The following is a 21,850-nucleotide window of genomic DNA, read 5'->3' on the forward strand; positions in this document are numbered from 1 at the left end:
GAGCCTGGCGCCAGCTGCGATGGCACCGAACGGCGCCGGTGCCACTCTCCAGGGAGCGGCAGAGCCCGGGTGGAAAAACCCCTCCGGGATCCGGGATGTCTCTCAGAGCCTCTCCCCGCCCATGGGGACAGGGGACAGTGGCCAGTAGTGCAGCGTGTCCCGTGTCCCCAGCCCCGGGACGTCCCCCCGTGTCCCCACCTCCCTCCCCTGCACCACTGGGCGGGTGTGGCACTGCTCCCGGGCTGTGACCAGTGTCCCTCCTGCTGTCACCGCTCACCTCCAGGACATTCTTCTTGCTGGACTTGTCYCTGCCGGCCCAGGTGAGGGCGGCCCCGCGCAGCTCCACCGTGTGCTCGGGGGTGGTCAGGGTGCTGGGATGCCTCTGCGGGGACAAGGGGACGAGGGTGGCACCAGCCCGGAGGGGACAGGGACAGCGTGGTCCTGCTGGGGAGGGGTGTGTGGGATGGCCTCCTCCAGAAAGGAGAGGTTGGCAGATGTTCCCTGAGGGACCCCTCTGGTGTCTGCAGGACCAGGACATGGTGCTGCCATAGTGGGGTGGGGGTCACAGCCACCAGCTTGGGGACAGCCAGGCCCWAGGGCTGCCATCACCTCAAGGGACATTCCCAGCCTTGCCCAGGGACCCCGGGGGGCTCCAGCTTTGGGGTCCCTCTCGGTAACACAGTGGGATTGGAGTGGGTGGCTGCCCCCAAGGAGGAAGTTCTGTGGGGGGAGGGGATCAGCCCCACTGGTTCTCCCCACGCCCTGGGTTTCGGGGCGCTTTGGCCACGGTCCCCCTCCCCCAAATTCCTCTGTACCCCACAGACAGAGCCCCAAGCTCCGAGGTGAGGCCAGCGCCATGTCCTCCCAAGCTGTGAGTCCCCTGTCCCCTCCCCCTGCCGCTGTCACCGGAGGCTGTTGCAACACCCGTGGCAACTTCTGCATCCGGCGGCGGCGGCTGCGGGACAGCGGGGCAAGGGACACCGGGGTGGGGGAACGGGACACCGGGGTGGGGGAACGGGACACCGGGGGTGGTTCTGGGGCCGGCACCGCTTCCTCCTGCTGGCTCCCACCAGCTCTGGATGCCCCAAGGCCGGCACCCCTGCGGGCAGTGTGTGTGTGTGCCAGGGGTCGAGCGGACACGTCCCAGTTCTAGGGATCCCTGTGGGTCCTGGTCCCATCCCTCAACTGACCCCCCCAGTGCTGTGGGTGCTGGCCCTGTCCCCTGGATGTTGGCTTCATACGGTGGGTGCTGGCCTCATCCTGCAGGCTCTGACCCCATCCTATGGGTCCCTGCCCTGTCCTATGGGTGCTGGTCCCATTCAATGCGTGCTGCCCCTGTCCCCTGGGTGCTGCCCCTGTCCCCTGGGTGCTGCCCCCGTCCCCTGGGTGCTGCCCCGTCCCCTGGGTGCTGCCCCCATCCCCTGGGTGCTGCCCCCATCCCCTGGGTGCTGACCCACCCCGAGGCCCTTGGGGCTCTCACCAAGGCACTGGCAGCTGAGTGCTTGGAGTCCTTGAAGAAGGTGAGGATCCCCCCTTCCAGCACGGTCCAGGAGGAGCTCCAGTTCTTCCTGGGGAGCAGAGCAGGGGTCACCCAGTGGGACAGCACTGYCCCTGTCCCTCAGCCCTGCTGGGCTCCTGTGTCTGGAGCTGGGGACACCGGGATGTTCTTACCGGAGCCGCTTCCCCCTGTCCACCGTCTTGGTGCGGTTGAGCACCCCGGCYTTCTCGAGGCTTTTAAACTGGAAAATAAGAGTGTGGGGTGTCAAATCTGCCCCCTGCCCTCCCTGGTGGTGGGTGGGGCCAGGCTGGGTTCCCCTCCGTGGGTGCTCACCTTCTCCTCCTTGCTGCCCAGCGCCGGGGACACGGTGCCGTGCCAGGCCAAGAGCCCGCTGTCCTGGCTGGAGCCGCTGCTGGCCCGCTCATGGTGGCCACCCGATGGCACCTGGGCAGGGAGGGGTCGGGTGATGCCCAAGGTGCCCCTGCCAGGAGGGGGCTGGGCTGTGCCCCCCAGAACCCCAGAGCCCCTGCACCCCCTGCTCTGCATGCTTGTAAGGATGATCCCTGGCAGTCACCCCTGTCTGCATCTTTGTCCCTGATCCTGTCCCCATCCCSATTGCTGTCCTTGGCCATAACCCATCCCTGTCCCTATTCCAGTTCCTATCCCTGTGCTCACCCCTGTCCCTTTCTCTGTCCCCATCCCCATGCTCAGCCCTGTCCCAGTCCCAATTCCYATCCTACCCCATCCCATCCCATGGATCCCATGGACCATGGATCCTATGGATCCCATTCCATCCCACCCCATCCYGTACCGTGTCAGAGGCGAAGTGCTCGGGGTAGAAGACGATTCCCTCAGGGTGGCTGTGCCCGTACCAGCCTGGGGGTGAGCTCAGCTCCTCGGGGCGCCTCGGGGCCAGGCAGGGGGAGGCCCCCTGCTCATAGGAGCCCACAGGCGAATAGTCCTCCTCTGGATAACCCTCGAGCTCATCTGGGGACAGGTCRGGATAGTCTGTTTCTGGAGTGGGTGGCTGCAGAGGACAGACAGGTCAAGATCTTGTGCCCTACTAAGAGCCCCAGCTYCATCTCCATTCCCAGCCCTGTCTCCATTTCTATCTCCATCTCCATCTCTGTCTTCATGCCCACTCCATYCCTCTCTTCATCTCCATTCCCATTCCCACTYCTTTTTCCACCTCCCTCTTTATTCCAATCCGTGTCTCCATCTCCATCCCACCTGTTTCCATCTCCATTGCCCTCCCYTTCTATATCCCTGTATCTGTCCCCATCTCCATCTTTTTCTGTGTCTTCATCTCCACTCCCATTCCCAGCTCCATCTTCATTCCATCTCCATCTCCACTGCATCTCCCATCCATTTCTCAATCCTCGTCTGTCTCCATTTTTACCCCATCCCTGTTTCACCTCCATTCCTGTCTGTCTCCATTGGTTTGCTTCCATTTCCATCTCTATCTCCACCTCTATTGCATTTCCACCCCCTTCCCAATCTCCATCTCCATCTCTGTCTCCATTTTCATCCCATCCCTGTTTCCATCTCCATTCTCATCCTCTCCCACACCCCTGCATCCACACCCACATCCATTTTCATCTTTCTCCATCTCCATTCCCACCTGYCTCCAWTTCCATCTCCATTGCATCTCCCATCCCACTGTCAATCTCCATTTGTCTCAATTTTCATCCCATCCCTGTTTCACCTCCATTCCCACCTGTCTCCTGTTTCCATCTCCATCTCAATCATCATCTTTGTCTCCATTTCCATCTCCATCTTCATCTGTCTTCATGCCTATCTCCATCCCTCTCTTCATCTCTATTCCCATCCCTTTTTCCACCTCCATCTCCATTCCCATCCCTTTCTCCACCTCTATCTCCATTCCCATTCTTGTCTCCACTTCCATCTCCATTCCATCCCTTTTTCCATCTCCATCTCAATCCCAGTATCTGTTCTCATCTCCATCTATGCCTCCATCTCCATCCCACCTGTTTCCATCTCCATTCCCCTCCCTTTCTACATCCCTGTATCTGGTTCCATTTACATCTTTTTCTGTGTCTCCATTCCCATCCCCACCTCCATCTTCATTCCATCTCCATCTCCATTGCATGTCCCATCCATTTCTCAATCCTCATCTGTCTCCATTTTCACCCCATCCCCGTTTCACCTCCATTCCCACCCCGTTCTCCACTCCCACCCCTCCATCCCGACCCCGCCCTGCTCCTCGCCGGGTGCTCACCCTCTGCTCCACGGCCCCGTACCGCATCCCCCCAGGGTGCATTTCCCGGGGGCTGCCTGCGTCTCCCRCAGCGGGGGGGTCCCACGACGTCTCACCTGTCACCCAATTATAGAAAAACGTCTGTCCGCTCCCTTGGTCCACGTGCTGTTCCCACTCGGGAAGCTCCGGGCTGTGTGCGAGCGAGGGGGCGGGAGAGGCGGCGGGACTCACTCCGTCCTGCCCAAAGGGACAATCCCACGTGGTCTGGCCCGTCACCGGGTTATAATAAAACAAATGTCCACTGTCCGTGTCCGTGTGCGTTTCCCAGTCCGACACGGAGCCGCCGGGCTCCTCCGGGGCCGAGCTGGCAGCGGCGGCGGCCTCTTCCCGCAGCTCCTGGATGTTGAGGTAGATGGGATCGGGTGTCTCCTCGGACTCCTTGCGTGCCTGGGGGGACACGGGTGGGTCACTGCCACAGCTGGGGTGGCATTCCTGGGGTGTCCCCACTGTGGTGGCCGGGTGGCAGATGGGTGAGGGGCCGAGGAGCCGGATCCTGCACTGGCTGCTGGGTCACCCCGAGGCGTGGGGCAGGGGTGTGGGGGGCCAGGAGGTGGAGAGGGGCACCCTCAGCTGGCACTGGGGTGGGAGTCCAGACTGACCACACAGAGAGACATCGAGGTCCCCAGTGCCAGCACCTGTGTCACTGCTGCCTGTGCCACCTGCTGCTGGCAGCACCCTCACGGCCAGCACCGTGTCATGGGCACCTGCATCACCCACGGCAGGCAGCACCTGCATCACTGGTACCTGCATCATCATCACCTGCATCATCAGCACCCAAATCAGCACCTGCATCACYKGYAYCWKCARCACCWGCATCACCCACTGTGTGCAGCACCTGCATCACTGTTACCCCCATCACTGGTACCCACATCACCTGCATCACTGGCATCCATCTTACCTGCATCATCACCACCTGTGTCACTGTTACCCACTCATGCAGGGCCTGCATCACCAGTGTCTGCATCGCCTGCATTATCAGCACCCTCATCGCTGGCACCCGAACCACGAGCACCCACAACCTCTGTGCTGATATCTGTGGCTCCAACACCCCCGCCCTGCTCATGCCCTGCACCCCCAGCCTCTGTTCCCACCTCGCCAGCACCAGCACCCAAAACTCACACCCATCCCACCCATCCTACTCACATCCTACACCCTCAAGCCCGCACCCTGGGACCCCTCCACACCCACACCAACCCCAGCTCCCTCAYCACCCTGGGACACTTCCAGCACCCACAGCCCCAGCCTCCCGCCCAGCGCCGGATGCTGAACCAGACAGTGCCATCACCACATCCCAAAATAACACCCCCAGCACTGGCCTGGCTCCCCCCCAGGTGTGGGGCTGCTCGGGGTGGGGGGATGTGTCCCCTGGGAGCAGGCGGGTGCTGCCAGCAGGGAACCCCCTCCTGGTGCCCTTTGATCTCCCCAGTTTTACAGCCYGAGCCTCTCGCTAACAGCTGTGGGGACAAAGGTCCCAGCGCCGGCCCTGCCCATCACCCCGGGGAGGTGACAGAAGGCGCAGTGTCCCTGGGGACAGAGGATCAGAGTGGGACAGTGGCTCAGTGACCCCCCCGTCCCCCCACATCACCCCATGACCCCCCCACCACAGTGAGCAGGGCCAGAAACCACCACAGGGGCCACCCTCCTCCTGGGGACAAGGGACAAGGGGGTGGCAATGGGGGACCCCTGTCAGAGAGCCCCCCCAGCACCTCCCTCTCTCCCATGGGTGCATCCCTGGGGGGATCTCACCCCTAGGGTGGGGCTGGGTGCMCTTTGGGATGGGCATCGTGACACCCACCAGCGCCCAGAAACCCCCAGGGAAACCCCACGGGGAGCACAGGGAGGCGTGACCCCAAAACACCCCCCTGCCTCCACTGGGTGCTGCCTACCTTCCCCAGGTGCAGCAGCTGCAGCCCCCTGCCCCGGGCCCGCCGCGGAGCCCCCGGCACCCGGTCACCCATGGCGGGGGTCGCTGGGGTGGGGACAGCCGTGGGGACACCGCCAGGCCCCGGTAACGCCACCAGCGCCCCGAGCCAGGCCCTGCGCCCGCCGCGCTTCCTTCCGGGGTTCAGMGAGAGGAAGAGACGCCCAGGGCGGAACTGGCTCCTCTCAGGGTTGTTGTCACCCGTCACCACCACCTGCCACTCGTCACCTGCCCCGGCAAAGCCGAGTGGGAATTGCACTGATCCGCCCAAATTTAGAGTGGCCTATCTGGGGTCACACTGCTCCACCGAGATCTGGGGCTGCTGTGTCCCCCCAACACCGGGATGGTCCCATCCCATCCCATCCCATCCCATCCCATCCCATCCCATCCCATCCCAGGGGGGTGGATGAGGTGGTAGGACTGAGACCATTGCGGTCCCACTGTGCTCGATGCCTGGTGGTTTTGGCACCAGTTGGATTTGGGCAGGGAAGGGGAACGCTTCCCCGTGGTGGCACCGGGGTTAGGGACCATGCTGGGTCACCCCCGGCAGCAGCTTTGGGTGGGCAAAGGGCACAGCTGGGGGCACAGGGTGTAAAATGGGGGGAAATGAGACAAAAATGAGGTGTAAAATGGGAAATAAGGTGAAAATGGGGTGTAAAACGGGGGAAATGGGCTGTAAAATGGGGGAAATCAGGCGAAAATGGAGCAGGAAATGAGGTGAAAATGGGGTGTAATTCATTTTCCCCAGCACTAACAGCCCATTTCCTCCAGCAGCTCCCCCAGGTGGCACAATCCCTCCACTTCGAGGGGGGCACCAGGCTCGGGGTGCTCTAGGTGCCTGCGGTTACCCCAAATTGAGGTGCTGGGGGACAAGTGAGGAGGGGACAAGGTCATGGGACCCACCCCCCGCCTCTGCTGTCACTTTGTCACCCCGTGTGGCCCAGCCCGGGTCYGGTGGCAGGTGAGCAGACAGAGGGGGTTCCCCCACCTTTGGGTGCCCCCCGTGGGAAGGGCCCCTCGYTACTTACTGGGTTTGGGGTGTCGGGTGCCGGCCTGCGCGGGGTGCACCCCGCACCCAGCCCGGCCCCGGTGCTGCGCCCAGGTGAGGCCCCCGCCCCGGCAGGGAGGAGCCGCCGCGCTTCCCTGTTAACCCTTTCTGCCTCCTCTCACCCCACAACGCTGCGGGACCTCAGGGGGACACCCCACAGCCTCCCTGGGTGGCACCGAGGCCGTGACCCCCATCCCGGGGATCACGGGGGGAGCCGGGGGTGCTCGTGAGGGTGGGGAAACTGAGGCACGGGGCAGGGGGCTGAGGGTGGAAGGTGTGCAGGGGGTTCCAGTGTGGGGAGGTCACTCAGGCCCCCGAGACGGTTCATTCAGGTGAATCTGTGCGGGGGGAGTCACCTGCAGGTTTGTCCCAAGTGGGATGTGGGGTGGGTGCCGGAGGGTCATCCCAYCCTGTGCTGGGGGTCAGAGGGTCACGGAGGGGAGTGCAGCCACCGAATCAGCCGAGGGGCTCAGGTTCAACACCCGTACCCGCTAACCACCCCCCAGCGCAGCTTTTGGGGACAGCAGTGGCGATGTCACCGTACCTGAGCCGCGGGGCCGGCCCCGGGCCACCTCCTGGCCCCGTCCCTGTCCTTGCCGGAGGCGCAGAGGGTCTCGGAGCGGCTCTTCCCGAGCGGGCGGSCGTGTCCCGGGGGGTCCCCGTGCGTCCCCGTGGCAGTGGCACCACGTGCTCCTGGTGTCACCCGTGCCAGGTCATCCAGGGAGTGCGAGGGTCTCACGGGCTCGGCGGGGTGCGGGGTCAGCCCCGGGAGGACCCGAAAAGAGCTGAGTGACGGCGGTGAGTCCCTCTGGAGCATCGAGTCCCTCCTGGGCACTGAGTCCTTCCTGGACACCGAGTCCCTGCTGGGCACTGAATCCTTCCTGGACACTGAGTCCCTGCTAGGCACCGAATCCTTCCTGGGCACCGAATCCTTCCTGGACACCGGATCCTTCCCGGGCACCGAGTCCCTGCGGGGCACCGGGCACCCTCCCGCCGACTCCCCCGGCTCGGCGGCGCCGATGAAGCGATACTCGTAGGCCGGCGGGAGCTGAGGGACGAGCGCGGCCGGCTCCGGCTCCGGAGCGGCGTGGGCCGACGGCGGGGGCTCCAGCGGGGCCGGGGCTGCGATGGGCGGCAGCTCCTTGACGTACTGGGCCGGGATGTAGAAGGGCCGGCTGTCGCCGCTCCTGCGGACGTGCCACCAGTGCGAGTTGGTGCGTTTGAGCAGAACATAGCGCTCGTTGGGTTTGATGGACACCAAGGTGCCGTCCTTGGCGCGGTACTCGAAGCCGTACTCCACCAGCACCAGCGCTTCCTCGGCCGTCTCCGCCGCCTCCATGGCCTCCCGGCGCCTCCGCCTGCGGGACACGGGGCACGGCAAGACTGACGGCGGGTCCCGACCCCTCTCGGGGTGCGTGAGAACCCCCCAGCTCAGCYCCCTCGGGGTCCCCGCCGAGCTCCAGCCCTACGCGGCCGCTCCGCTGTATTGGGTCTGAGTGCGGTAAAGCTCAGCATTCCAAACCACGACATCCGCGAACTGCCCGAACCTGCTGGAACAGCCCTGGGGTCACGGGCGCCGTCCTTGCCACCGTTCCCAAGACCCCAAAGCCACCCCAAAGCTCAAGTGACTGAGCCCCCGCAGCCCCCCGAGCCCGCCCATCCCCGGGCCGCGCTCTCACCTGCGGCCGGCGCTGGGGCGGGTGCGCGCCCGCGGTGCCGCTCGTACCCGCGCCGGGCCGGTCCCGACTCGCCCGGTTTCCGCCGCCGCCTCGACGAGAGACGGGGCCGGGCTCGGCGGCGGGGCTGGGTGCCCGTCCCGTGGCTGCAGCACGGTGCTGGGGCGCGTTTCCTCCCTCGGCGGGCGGGAACGGACGGCGGCGGAGCGGACCCGACGAGGAAACGGCTCCTCGGGAGGTTCCTGCCGCAGGAAGGGCCCAGCCCCGCAGCTCAGCCGGGATCTGCGCTGCTGCCGGATCTGGCACGGCCTCYCTGGGCAGTGGGATGGGGACCCCATTAGGGGGGCCCCGTGGGAGCTRCCCTGCCCTGGTTTTTGTCCCCACGCACCCAGGGAGTTCCTCTGCGTTGGTGGATGCACCCCAAAGGCTCCCGGCACCRGAACAGTGGGAGAGGCTGACACTGGTGGGGAGCAGATGGGATGGAAAATGGGGCAGGGAAATGGGGAAGGGTCCCCCAACCCTTCTTCCCCCCAACTTGGGCAGGCAAAACCCTGGAGGATGGAGGACGGGTAGGGAGGATGGGTGGAGAGGATGCAGGACAGAGSACAAGGGGCAGGCAGCATCCCCATTCCCAACCCTCTTCCCACAGAGACGCCATGTCAGGTGATTTGGTCCCACCATGGAGCAGTAAACCCCAACAATTGCTTCACTTGTTGTTAAATAAACTTTAATTATTTTTGCGTGGGGAGGGGTTAAAGGAAAATAAAATTTCTCCCGCGGATGAGCAGCAGCAGGCGGGGAGGAGCGGCCGGCTCTCCCCGGCTCTCCCCGGCGCTGGGCGGGCTCTCGGAGCAGGAGATGCTCGGGGCACCCGCGGTCCCATTGGGGCACGCAGGTCCCTAAAAGGCACAAGTGTCACTTTGTCCCCTCCCTGCATTGGCTCCATCACCCAGAGCAGCCCAGTTGTGCAAAACCCCCGTGTAAAAAAATACCGGTTTTCAGTATCGAACATCCTAAAAAACTAGAGCTTTGAGCAACGTCAGTTCTCCACACCCTTGACTGGAAATCTGGGCTGACACCCTGCAGAGCCGCTGGGTTCCACACGGAGGGGACATTGGCACCAGGAGGGTGACAGGGAACAGCACCCGGTTAGTGTGAGGGGGGTGGATTTTCCCACCCCTTAGTTCGGCCCTGGGTGGGCAGAGGGTCCCTCCACGAGGCAGGAGCACCCACCCCACATTGTCCCTGTCCCCAGGGCGGGGCCACGACAGGCCCGAGGGCAATGTCCAGGGCAGTGCCAGGCTACAGGCTGGGCTCCGTGCTGGGCTCCGTGCCGGCCTCCAGCTGCCGCTGGTACCGCTGCCGCCGCTCGCAGCGCGGGCATGATGGGGCCCGGGCATGGCAGTCCCGGTGGAAGACGGTTTTGCATTTGCTGCATCTGGAAAAAGGGGAAAAAAAACCAAACCCGCTGTGTTGGAAACCTCAGAGTGAAGAGCAAACTTCCCCCGCAGGGGACAGTTCCCTGTCCTGGTGTGTGAGCACTCAGGAGGAGCAGCTGCCCGAGCGGAACATCCACACCAGCAGCTCTTCATCCACCCCAGCAGCTCCTCACCCACCCCAGCAGCTCCTCATCCACCCCAGCAGCTCCTCACCCACCCCAGCAGCTCCTCATCCACCCCGGCAGCTCCTCATCCACCCCGGCAGCTCCTCATCCACCCCAGCAGCTCCTCACCCACCCCAGCAGCTCCTCATCCACCCCGGCAGCTCCTCATCCACCCCGGCAGCTCCTCACCCACCCCAGCAGCTCTTCACCCACTCCAGCAGCTCCTCACCCACCCCAGCAGCTCTTCACCCACTCCAGCAGCTCCTCATCCACCCCAGCAGCTCCTCATCCACCCCAGCAGCTCCTCACCCTCCCCGTAGCTCCTCATCCCCCCCAGCACCTCCTCACCCATCCCGGCAGCCCCGAGCGCAGCTGCTGGGCCGGAAAGAGCACAGGGTGCGCTGCCAATGTGTGAGAGAGGCGGCCGTGAGGCTCGAGCTGCGGTTTGTGCCCTGCGCTCCCAGCAGCGAGTGCAGCTTGGAGGGGGTGACAGCAACCCCTGAGACACCAAACCTTGTGACACCAAACCCTGTGACACCGACCTTGGACACCAACTCTCGTGTCACCAACCCCTGACACTGATCCCTCATCACCAGCCATTGCTGTTGGGGACCCTCCACCTGCTATGGCTGGGGTGCAACACCCCCACCCTGACAGCAGGACAGGGACACTGTGGGTACAGGGGGGCTGCAGGGAAGGGACAGGYAGCCAGGAAGGGGCTGCCCTTGAGCAGGGGACTCTGTGGAGATGTCAGAGCTCCCCGGTCTGGCTCAGTAGCAGCAGGAGTGTGACCCTGTGTGGGACCCCAGCTAGGGCAGAGGTTTCACCGCTGAGTCAGCAGCAGAAGTGTCCCTGCTATGAGGGCTGAGGTAAATTTTTGGGTGCAATCCCCAGCTCCTCAGTGGCAGCAAAASGTGGCTCAGCCACATGCCAGCTGGGCAGGCAGATTTACCTTWGGTGTGCAAATACCTGGTGCACAATCCATGTGTGAACAGCGCCAAGCACCTTTGGTGCACAATCCACGTGTGAACGGCACCAAGCACCTGAATTCCCCCAAGGATGAGTGGGAGAGGGGCAGAGAAACAGCTGGCAGTACCGGGAAAGGGACCACGATGGGGTCAAACCCTGCTCCGGAGAGGAGCTGCAAAACCCTGAGGGGACTCAGGACAAGGCTTGTGCCTGGCCAGGCGGGATTTGGGATGGGAAATACGCATTTCCCCCTGGAATACCCTTCCATGTGGCCTCTCCGGCTCAGCAGCAGTGSCGGCTGTCCCGCAGGCACGGGGGATTTGGGAAGCCGCGTTTTACCCGCCGTGGTTCCGGCGGCATCTCCTGTCCCCGCCTCCCCCCTGAGCTGCCAGGGTCATTGTTGGAAGCTCTGCAGACACATCCTGCAGCGAGCTCCGGTGTGACCCGGCGGCCAGAGGGGCAGGAAGCTGCACTCAGCTCCGCGGGGATGGGGCTGAGCCGCTTTCCTGCCGCGCAGCCTCCTCCGGCRGCGTGAAACAGAAAAGACGTCAACCAACTTCAGAGCTCGGCTCGGCGGGACACGACACCTCCGGCCAGCTCAGCCCTGCGTGCCAGCGCTTCCCAGAGCCCGGCTGCTCTTTTTTCCAGGGAAAATCGGTCCCCTGGGGATGTTGTTGCCCCTGATAATGAACTCAGCGCTGTCCCCGGGGAGRGGAGYCAGCAGCGCTGCTCCTCCTCCAYGGAAACACTCGCAGCCCTGAACACACGGAGCACCCACGGGATCCTCAGTGTTTTCTACAGGTTCTGGGTGTTGCTGCTGGGTTTTAGGGATTGCCAGGCGAAGCGAGGCCAGGCTGTCCATCGGGCTGTGAAATCTCTCTGCCAGGATTGCGCTTGGTGCCAAATAGGATAAGACAGCACAAGAGGAAATGGCCTCACATTGCCCCAGGGGAGGCTGAKGTTGGRTATTATGGAAAATTTCTTCACTGAAAGGGTYGTCCAAGTCTGGCACAGCTGCCTAGGGCAGTGGTGGAGTCAGCATCCCTGCAGGGSTTTAACAGCCCTGTGGATGTGGCACTTGGGGACAGGGGTCAGTGGTGGCYGTGGMWGTGCTGGGGGAATGGTTGGACTGSATGATCTTACAGGGCTTTTCCAACCTGAACGATTCCATAGTTCTGACACAACCACAGAGATGTGGATCTCTCCACCTACAGTGGAGYAGGTTCCTGGGCTGGAAGGGTTTGAGTTCTTCAGGAAACCCTAGTGGTGGTGGGGATGGAGCTCCCCTCTAGCAGCACCCTTGCCCCAGTTCCGACCTCTGTCCAGCTGCTGCATCCTGACCCACAGCCAACCCCACTGCAGGACAGGGGACTGTGGGCAGGGGAAAACCCCAGAGAGAACCAGCACAACACCTCTCCTGCTGGGAACATCCTCAGGCTCCCCCTGCACATCCCACAGTGCTGCCCACCATCCCYCTCTGCTCCCRTGRCTCCCCTGGATCCCTGGCAGTATCCAAGGCCAGGCTGGACATTGGGGCTGGGAGCAGCCTGGGACAGAGGGAGGAGGTGGAAGGGGATGGTTGTTAAGGTCCCTCCAATCCAACCCATTCTGGGATTCCATGACATCTGTGTCTGTGTGTCCTTTGGGATTCCATGACATCCGTGTCCGTGTGTCCTTTGGGATTCCATGACATGCGTGTCCGTGTGTCCTTCCTTCCCTCTGTGGCTGCAGAGGGATGCAGAACAATCCCACTGCCGCTTCCCCTCCCTTCTGCAACCCCTGACCCTCAATGGGAGAAGCACTGGCCAGGTGAGTCAGACATGCAGCACCTTGCTCCTCCTCCTCTTCTTCCTCCTCCTCCTCTTCCTCCCCCTCTCCCTCTTCTTCCTCCTCTCCCTCTTCCTCCTCCTCCTCCCTCCATCCCCTCAGCTGCCCTGGCACCCACTGAGGCCTTTGCAGGCTGGCAGCGAGGTGCTGGTGGCTCTGCACCTCCAGTCTGCACAAGCACCTCTCCTGGTGCCATCTTGGCTCTGGGAGGATGGTCTTCTGCCCCRAACAGCACAGATTTGGTTCGAAGCGTCCTGGGGCTGGTGGGTCCCAGGTGGATGTGGGCATGAGGATGTGGGCACTGTGAGAACGAGTCCCACAAGGATGGGGGAACCACGAGGGTATGGCACCCATGAGGACATGGGCACAAGGACATGGGCACAAGGAGGATGTGAATCTCATGAGGACATGGGCACCATGAGGACATTGACATCATGAGGACATGATTCCCATGAAGTCACTGGTGCCACGAGGACATGGGCACCATGAGGATGGGACTCCCACGAGGATAGGGGCACAAGAGGACATGGGCACCACAATATGGTTCCTTTGAGGACACGGACACCACGAGGATGTGGCTCCTGCAAGGACATGGCTGCCATAAGGACGTGGGTGCCACAAGAATGTGACTCCCATGAGGACACTGGCACCACAAGGACACAGGCACCATGAGGAGGGGACTCCCATGAGGACACAGCCACGACGGGACACGTGCATCACAGCATAGTCCCCATGGTTGAGGACACGGAGCCACAAGTTCCTGGGCACCACGAGGAGGCACCACCACCTCAGAGCCATCTCTAATCCCCCACATGCCTCGAAACCGCASACCCCGAGCGGGACCCTGGGGCAGCCGGGGCTCCTGGGAGAAGCTGGGCTGTGCYTRGGGGTGTCCCRGCTGCAGGATGGGGAYGGAACAGAGGTGGCAYTCACCTGGTGGTAGTGTCGAACTCGAAGGGGAAGATGATGTCACTGCTGTGGCAGATCTGGCAGATGAAGCCGCGCTGCGTGCACAGGTCRCAGTTGTAGACGTGGTGTGATGCGAACTGGAGCAGCGACTGCAGGAAGCTCTCAAAGGCACCGTCGGCGATCTGGGGGACACAAGGATCAGCATTTCTGGGACCTGGCCCCAGCGGCGTGTGCTGTGTCACACCCATGCTTCGGGCTGGGAGGCAAGGCTGGCCTCCAAAACATCCCCCCCCCACACACATCTGGGGTGCAATGGGACCCCAACTGCAGAGAGCAGTACCCACAACCTGATTAATCACCCTGACTGGCAATCACTGAAAAACCCAACTGCTGGGACCTTCCTGCTGAAGGAGCAGCACCTGGAGGCCCCACAGACACTGGGGTGTTTTCACAGGAAAACCCCCACAATGAGGCCAGGGGGCTTGGAGCAACCTGCTCCAGCGGGAGGTGGGACTGGATGGCAGAGATGGCACTGGGTGGGCTTTAAGGTCCCTTCRAAGCCAAACTATTGGGTGATTTTGTGACCGTGCTCAGCTCTCACCTGCCTCAGGTCAGCCACGCTGTATTTGTGGGGACACTCCAGGAGGTAATGCCTGTGATCAAGCCTGCAAAGAAGCACAGACAGGAAGAGGTGAGATGGTTCCCACCACACCTCCAACAGCTTCGGAGCAAGGAGGAGCCTGGATGGAGGAGCCTTTTGAAGTGAATTGCTGCAGAGCCCAAATCCTGCCACTGAAAATCGTGTGAGAGCATTTAAAAAGGAGGAGAAAAAAAAGAAAATATCTCATCTGTTTTCCCAGGTGCTTCCTGTCCCGCCAGTAGCTCCTGGGCCAGGAAGGTGTTTCCTGAGTCCCAGCTCATTATGCTGAGGGTAACTCCTCAGAGCAGACGATGTGGGGGGAAAAGCCATCCTGAGCCTCGGCAGCACCGCTCCCTGCTGCCATGGTGGGTGAGGAGGGGAAGCAGGGGACAGCCAGGGTGCCAGGGGAGTGCAATGCCACCCGGGGAGGGCAATGCCACCCGGGGAGGGCAATGCCACCCGGGGAGGGAGCTCACCGCTTGCTGAGCTCCTTGAGGGCGCCGCTGCGGCACATGACGAGGTAATCCCCCAGCAGCTTGAGCTGCTCTCGGCTGCGCAGGATCCGCCCCATCCTCTCCACGTGCTCGTAGAGGCTCTCATTGACCAGTTTCAGGTCGATCAGCGGCTGGTTCCGGATCTGTGTGAGGAACTTTAGCGCTTGCTTGCACACCTGGGGAACACAGGGAGGAGGGCACAGCTGGGCACGGGCTGGAAAAACAGCCCCGCGCTTTGAGAGGAACATGGGCATGAGGATGCAAGCTCTGTGAGAATGAGTCCCACAGGGGTGGGGGAACCACGAGGATGTGTTGCCCACGAGGACATTGGCACCACAAGGACAGGGGCACCATGAGAATGGGACACCCATGAGGACATTGACATCCTGAGGACATAGGCACTGTTGTGAGGACGTGACTCCTACGAGGACATGGGCACCACGAGGACATGAATCTCATGAGGACATTGGCACTACAAGGACATTGGCACCATGAGGATGTGACTCCCATGAGGACACGGGCACCATGAGGATGTGAATCTCAGGAGGACATGGGCACCATGAGGACATGGACACCGTGAGGATGTGACTCCCACGAGGACATTGGCACCATGAGGACATGGGCTCCACGAGGCCATGGCCCTGTACCCCCTGAAGCCTGGAGGGAGGTTTGGAGCAGTTTCCTGCATGCAGGGAAGGCCCAGCCGGCCCTGCAGGACGTGTTCCCTGTTCCCCGCTCCCCGCTCCCCGCTCCGGCCCAGCCCAGCGCTCACCCCTCGCCTGCTGAGGTCCCAGTTGTGGATGAGGCGTGAGGGGATGATGCTCTCCTCGTCCCCGTGGCAGCTGTCACAGTAGTAGAGCCCCGAGAAGGCGCAGAGCTTGGGCCTGGCGAAGGAGAAGCCGATCTGCCTGGAGCAGCCTGCGGGAGCAGGGGGTCAGAGGGGACCGTGCTGCCCCCCAGCCCGGGCCCACTGGAACGGGCAGAGACTTTTGGCAGCACGGAATGGGACCAGGAAGTTTTGGGAAGGGGTAGAGGCCACCTAAAGCACCTGCAGGATGCTCAGTGCCGGGCCCCCAGCCCCTTCCTCATGGGTGTGATGGTTCAGCAGTTGCTGCTTCACTTTTTCTCCATCAGAAGGCTCAACTATCCCTGAACTCACTTTTATCCATCAAGTGGTTCAATTGTTTTGTTTTTTTTTAGGAGAAGTGAATTCTGGCAATATCCCAGTGGGCATCCCGAGGATGTGACTCCCATGAGAACACTGGCACMACGAGGACATGGGCACCATGAGGATGTAACTCAGTGGTTTAGGGAAGAACCTGAATCCCACCTGCTGCCCCATCACCTCCACCACCAGCTTTGCCCCATTTTACCTTCACTCAGCCCTTTTCCAGGGTACCAAAACCTCATCTGCAAGGATGGATTAACCCCAAAACCCCTTTATTACAGCAGTAGGGAACCCAGTTCGGCTTCACTACCCCATCCACTGTGCTCTGGAATAGCTGGAGCTCATCCCCCCCAAAATATTTGTGGAAATCACATGTTGCTTCCTGAATTAATAATAAAACCCAAATAATAAAACCCAAAATGAGCTTTTATTGCTCATTACCCTGAGATGGAAGGGTGGGAACAGGCTGGGAGTGGSGTAAAAGCAGAGCAGGCACATCCCTAAAGAAAACCTACACAGAAAAAATGTGAATTTGCCTTTTTGGCTTGTTGCTTTCTGCTGTGGGAAGGTGGGAGATGCAGGACAGAGCCTGGAAGGTAAGGCAGAGACCAAATAGAAATAAAAATTRCATAAAAAAAGAGAGTGATTAAAAGGAAAAACAACCCAACCTGCTGGAGGGTACAAGAAATGTAATTGAAGCAGGAGAGAAATCTGAAATTTAATTAACTTCACGAGTAAGGAGCAAATGAGTGCTCCTGTGGAGGTCAGTGAAGGTGCCACCAGCATCTCCCCGCRTGCTGAGAGGCGTCAGGGGAAGGGTAAATGATTGTTTTGCAAAATCAGCCTGTCACACCCATGGCAATCCCCGCTCCTGTGCTGCCTTACCGGAAAAACTGCTCCAGATTGCACTTTCCCCACRGGCTGGGGCCTCAAAGTGCCCAGGAAGAAAGTCCTGAGCTTCCTGGTCCACCTAGGGCTGATTCAGCACCAGTTCCTCACTGGGACCAAAAGTATCTTAAATGGGAGCCCAGTAACATCCCAGCTGGACTGGATGGGGTGAGAGAGGGCTCAGCACGGGGGACTTGAGTACTGAGCTTCCTGGTCCATCTAAGGTTGCTTCAATCCCAGCTCCTCACTGGGACCAAAACCATCTTAAATGGGAGCCCAGTAACTTCCTTGATGCTCAGGAGGTGCAGCTGTCCGAGCGGAACATCCACCCCAGGAGCTCCTCATCCATCTAAGCAGCTCCTCATTCACCCCAGCAGCTCCTCATCCACCCCAGGGCTGGGGGCACCTCAGCATGGGGGGCTCACCCTGTGCCCACAGGACAACAAATGTGCCCCTGACTGGGGACATGGAGCCCAGTGCTGCTGGGATTCCTGGGAAAGCAGAGCAGCTGTGGCTGCCCCAWMCCTGGGAGTGTCCAAGGCCAGCCTGGAGCASCCTGGGACAGTGGGAGGTGCCCCTGCCATGGCAGGGGTGGCACTGGGTGGGATTTAAGGTCCATTCCATGGTTCTGTACCTGCACAGATGAAGCTCTGCGAGTCCAGACCCTTCTCAGTGGGGATGGCCACCAGGTACTGCAGCAGGAAGCCGTTCTCCTTCACAATGTTCTTCAGGACCACCTGGGAGTGCCCGTCCAGGCTGCCCCCCAGGGTCAACGCCTCCTCGGCGCTCTCCAGGTAGGACATGAGCACCTCTCGGACCAGCTCCCGCCACGAGGCCGCCTCCTCGGCACTCTGGGCCTGCAGCTTCAGCACRGCCTTGGAGGTGATCACCTTGAAGAAGGAGGGTCCCCCCAGGCTGGTGTCGGGAAGGATGTCCTGGATGGTCTCTATGCCATAACTGTTGCTTAAAATTTTGTCACTGTTCCTGATTTTAAAGCATTTCAGAGTTTCCAGAGACAGGGAGAAAACAAAAGGGACCCAGGYTTTGTCCACGTCCATGTACAGAACAGCCTCTTTGATGGCATCCAGCTCTGGCTCCGGAGCTGGAGTCCAGTCCAAGCCGTTCCCAGGCACGTCACTGTACTGGACAGCACTGGAGAGAACTGGTTGGGTTTCACCCCCATCCTCAGCATACTCCAGCGTCTCCCAGTCCTCCTCGTCCAGCTGCGGCCGGCACTCGCGCAGCGCCTCGCGGATCCTGTCCAGCCAGTCCTCAGCCTCGTCCCGYGAAGGGGCTCGCAGCGAGAGCTTTTTCCCCAGGAACACCAGCTCGAAGCGGCCGTCCGAGTGGGTGAGCGCCAGCGACTCGCAGCGCAGCAGGGAGTAGCTCTCCAYGCAGATGCGCTCCTCGTGCTCCAGGAAGAGCCGCAGCTCCAGCGGCGACAGCTCGCACGAGAACTCCTTCCAGATCCCCATGGCCCCGCGCCGCTCCAGGCTGCCCAGCTTCAGCAGGCCACGGAACGGGTTGGAGAGACCTGTGGCAACAGATCACAGAGTCACAGAGTCAATCACACAATCACAGAGTCAATCACACAATCACAGTCAATCACAATCAGAGTCACAGAATCAATCATAGAATCAGTCACAGAGTCAATCACAGAATTACAGTCACGAGATCACAGAATCACAGAATCACAATCACAGAATCACAAAGTCAAAGAATCACAGAATCAATCACAGAGTCACAGAATCACCAGGCTTGGAAGAGACCTTCAAGATCTCCCAGTCCAAGCCCTGCCCTGACACCTCAACTCACCCACAGCACCCAGCGCCACATCCAATCTCTCTGTGAACACATCCAGGGATGGTGACTGCACCCCTCCCTGGGCAGATGATTCCAGTGCTTTATCRCTCTTTCGATAAAAAACTTTTTCCTGATAACTAATGTCTCAGTTGAAGCGAGAAAGGAAGAGAGAAAAGCCAAGGAGGGCTCAAAGTGAGCACCCAGAGGCACAGCAGGGGTGAGAGCAGGTGCTGGTGGGTGGTGGAATGGGGCATGGTCTCCATCACTGCCCACCTTCATTTGGGTTTCTGTGCCCCTACATTTGGGTTTCTGTCCCTCTACATTTGGGTTTCTGTCCCTGTGCATTTGGCCTCTGTCCCTCTGCGTTTGGGTTTTGAGGTTGGGAACAAGTGGGACAAAGGAAAGGTGCCCCACAGGGTGGACAGAGCCTCTCCCCCTGCAATGCTCCCCAGCAGAGCCTGCTTGGGCTCAGCAGTGCCTCAGGAAGCTGCTCTGCTGCCTCCCAGCAGCTCTTCCCAAACATCCCATCCCACAGAGCAGCCCCGAGCGCAGGGGAGCAGGGGGTGGCCGTACCCATCTGCCGGCGGTGCACCACGCTGAAACCCTTCTGCTCCCGCTCCGGGGATGYTTTGGCCTTCCCGGTGTCCGAGGATGGCACCGAGAGCCTCTCCAGGTCCAGAGCACTGATGAGYCCCGGGGCTGGCCCCTCGCCGTCCCCCTCCGGTCCCAAGCCATTGGTGTCGGCCGCGCTCTGGCCGCTCTGTCCTGGGGATGGGCGATAGAAATCATCCTCGGAGATCCAGCTCTTCCTTTTCTGTTCAAAAATGAAATGTRTGAGTTGTTATGCTCATCCAACCCCCCGTGCCCCTTGAACACACAATGACCCCTGACTGGGGGCGGCTCCTGCGCAGCCCAAACCCCAGCACCGTGTGGGATTTAGTGGAAGYTGTCCCTGCTYGTGGCAGGAAGGTGGGAACACGATGAGCTTTAAGGTCCCTTCCTCCCCAAACTTTGTGATTCTCTGCTGGTCAGTCTCAGGTACATGGCTCCAGAGAACAATCTGTGGGACTGTGTCAACAGCTGGGAAATACTGGGATTGCATTCTGGTGGGATAGTAAAGCCCCAAATCAATCAGTTCCCTTCCCCTAAAATCACTGTGGAAGGAGAGCACTTTCTCTGCAGTGACTTTGGTCCATGGAGGGTTCCTGCTGGGGGTAAAACTCCAGCCCTGCAGCAGCCCCAGGAAGAAGAGAGATGGGAAGAGGCACAGAGAAGACATCCAGGGTAAAACAGAGACCTCACAAGAGGAGGCTACAGGGGTCTGGGCCCTGCAGGGGTAAAAAAAAGGCAGGGAAGGCAGAAAAGCCTTGGTCTGTGTGTGCCAGGAGGGGATGAGACCCAAGGGGAGAAGAAAATGTGGCTGAAGCTTCTCCAGGAGCTTTTCTGGCTGCAAGAACCTCAGAATCATTAAGGGAGAAAAACCCTTGGAGTCCAACCTGTGCCTGATCCTCACCTTGTGACCCAGACCAGGGCACTGAGTGCCAAATCCTTGGACACCTCCAGGGGAGAAAACTCCAAAATTCCCTGGGCAGCCCCTTCCAATGCCCCTTCACCCTTTCAGTAAAGAAATTCCTTTTGAAAGGAACGAGGTTCTGGGACAAGATCCCTGAGCAAACACCAGGAGGAAAACGAGCCCAGCTCAGCACCCTGGCACAAGGGAGCAGCATTCCCAGCCCCTTCCAGGACTGCATCCTGACAGGAACGGCTCTGAACTCCCCTCCCCGGCCTTCCAAGAGCCTTTTATTTTGAACAACAACCGAGGTGACAGCAGAGGAGCTGTCACCACCCTGCGGGGAGGATCAGGGGGTGGCTCCCGGATTACTCCCGGGACAGGAACGCAGGTTGCTCTGTGAGTCACAGAGAGCAGGGGGAATTTCCTGTTGACACAGTATGGTATCCATAGATTAGGGCAAACTGGCTCGGRGCCACGAGGAAGCAGCGGAAATGGGATAAGGAGGGAACTCGAGAGGGGCAGGGAGCAAACGGAGAAAGGGTCCGGGGGGTGGGAGGTGGATCCTGCTGAAAGGAATCACAAAACTGAAAGGAATTACAAACAAATTAYGGGATCTGCTGGTTGATAAGGTCAGATAYTAATAAGTAAAAGGAACAATAAGAAAAATCCTAAATTCTGTAAGAATTCCACCCAATTGACACAGACTGTTACTCACCCAAGGCAGTGCTAAACCCCTGGACTGAGAGAAAAACAACAGAGACACAAAGAGTAAGAAAGGGGCAGGATGCACATTAGATGGGGTCTGTATTAGGGGATTGGGGGAGTCTGTACATCTCAAGTACCTCAGCCATGGGGAAAGAGAGAGGGAACTGCAGCTGGGAAATTGGGACAAAAAGGAGGCTGTGTCCTCCAGCAATTTGAGAGATGCCATGGAAATGTCCCATGGCCTCCCCCTTTATTAGAATAAAGTTACAGGACTCCTCTATCTCCTTTTTGGACATAAACCTCTGGTGCTTGTGGATTCATTTTCCTAACACTACCCTCACCAGCATGGAAAGGATGGGAACCGGCATGGAAACAATGGGAACCAGGACGGAAACAATGGGAACCGGGACGGAACAGTCAGTAACACAGGAGGCAGAGGATGAGGCTGTTCAAAGGGTTTCCTAAAAGCAGGAGCCGGGAGATGTGGGTCAGCCCCCGGTGGTAGCGGGGGAAATCCGCCACCACCCGGGAATGCCATCCCGCTCTGGGAACAGATGTGCTGCAGGAGGATTTCCCTACTGGGAAAYTGCTTTGTTTCCTGTCCAGTCAACCCTTTTCCTTCCTCTTACGAGGGCCATAAATGAAGAAAAGTCCCCATGAGAACCTCAACTCTGGGGCTGTTTTATCGCTCACGCACAGCCCATGGTGAGATTTGTGGCAAAGCTCATCCCTCTGCAGACATCCCCAACAAACCCAAAAGTTCCTGCTGCACCCTCCTGGACAGGGATGACTGACAGGCCAGGCAGGGCTCCAATAAAAGCTTTGGTGCCTTTTTCACCAGGAAAGGCAGGGAATTTGACCCAGGTTCTCCCGAAACAACTCCATGGGGTGGGAACCATCACTGACAACC

General features: G+C 60.3%; 2 protein-coding genes across 2 annotated transcripts in view; both read right to left on the reverse strand.

Moving 5' to 3' along the window:
- Positions 1-198: 198 nt before the first annotated feature.
- On the reverse strand, positions 199-8,986 carry LOC130586942 (rho GTPase-activating protein 27-like; the record flags this gene model as incomplete). Its single annotated transcript, XM_057387876.1, has 8 exons — positions 8,425-8,986; positions 7,290-8,103; positions 3,738-4,163; positions 2,310-2,525; positions 1,832-1,942; positions 1,672-1,739; positions 1,481-1,568; positions 199-382 (listed from the first exon to the last, which is right to left on the reverse strand). Coding segments are annotated over exons 1-8 (2,242 nt in total), but the record flags the coding sequence as incomplete, so codon positions are not given.
- Positions 8,987-9,107: 121 nt separating this feature from the next.
- Positions 9,108-21,850, reverse strand: part of PLEKHM1 (pleckstrin homology and RUN domain containing M1) — a 25,199-nt gene continuing 12,456 nt past the window's right edge. The window contains exons 7-15 of the mRNA XM_057387877.1: positions 21,067-21,108; positions 20,540-20,558; positions 19,296-19,531; positions 17,554-18,453; positions 15,636-15,781; positions 14,846-15,039; positions 14,331-14,394; positions 13,754-13,911; positions 9,108-9,859 (exon numbers count right to left, since the gene is read on the reverse strand). Of these exons, the coding sequence (XP_057243860.1) occupies positions 9,724-9,859; positions 13,754-13,911; positions 14,331-14,394; positions 14,846-15,039; positions 15,636-15,781; positions 17,554-18,453; positions 19,296-19,531; positions 20,540-20,558; positions 21,067-21,108 (1,895 nt within the window). The 3' untranslated portion in view covers positions 9,108-9,723. The remainder of the gene's footprint in view (positions 9,860-13,753; positions 13,912-14,330; positions 14,395-14,845; positions 15,040-15,635; positions 15,782-17,553; positions 18,454-19,295; positions 19,532-20,539; positions 20,559-21,066; positions 21,109-21,850) is intronic.

The sequence above is a fragment of the Malurus melanocephalus genome, unplaced genomic scaffold, assembly GCF_030028575.1.
Source record: "Malurus melanocephalus ecotype Western Australia unplaced genomic scaffold, MMel_1.1 scaffold_1411, whole genome shotgun sequence".
In the NCBI taxonomy this organism is placed as follows: Eukaryota; Metazoa; Chordata; class Aves; order Passeriformes; family Maluridae; genus Malurus; species Malurus melanocephalus.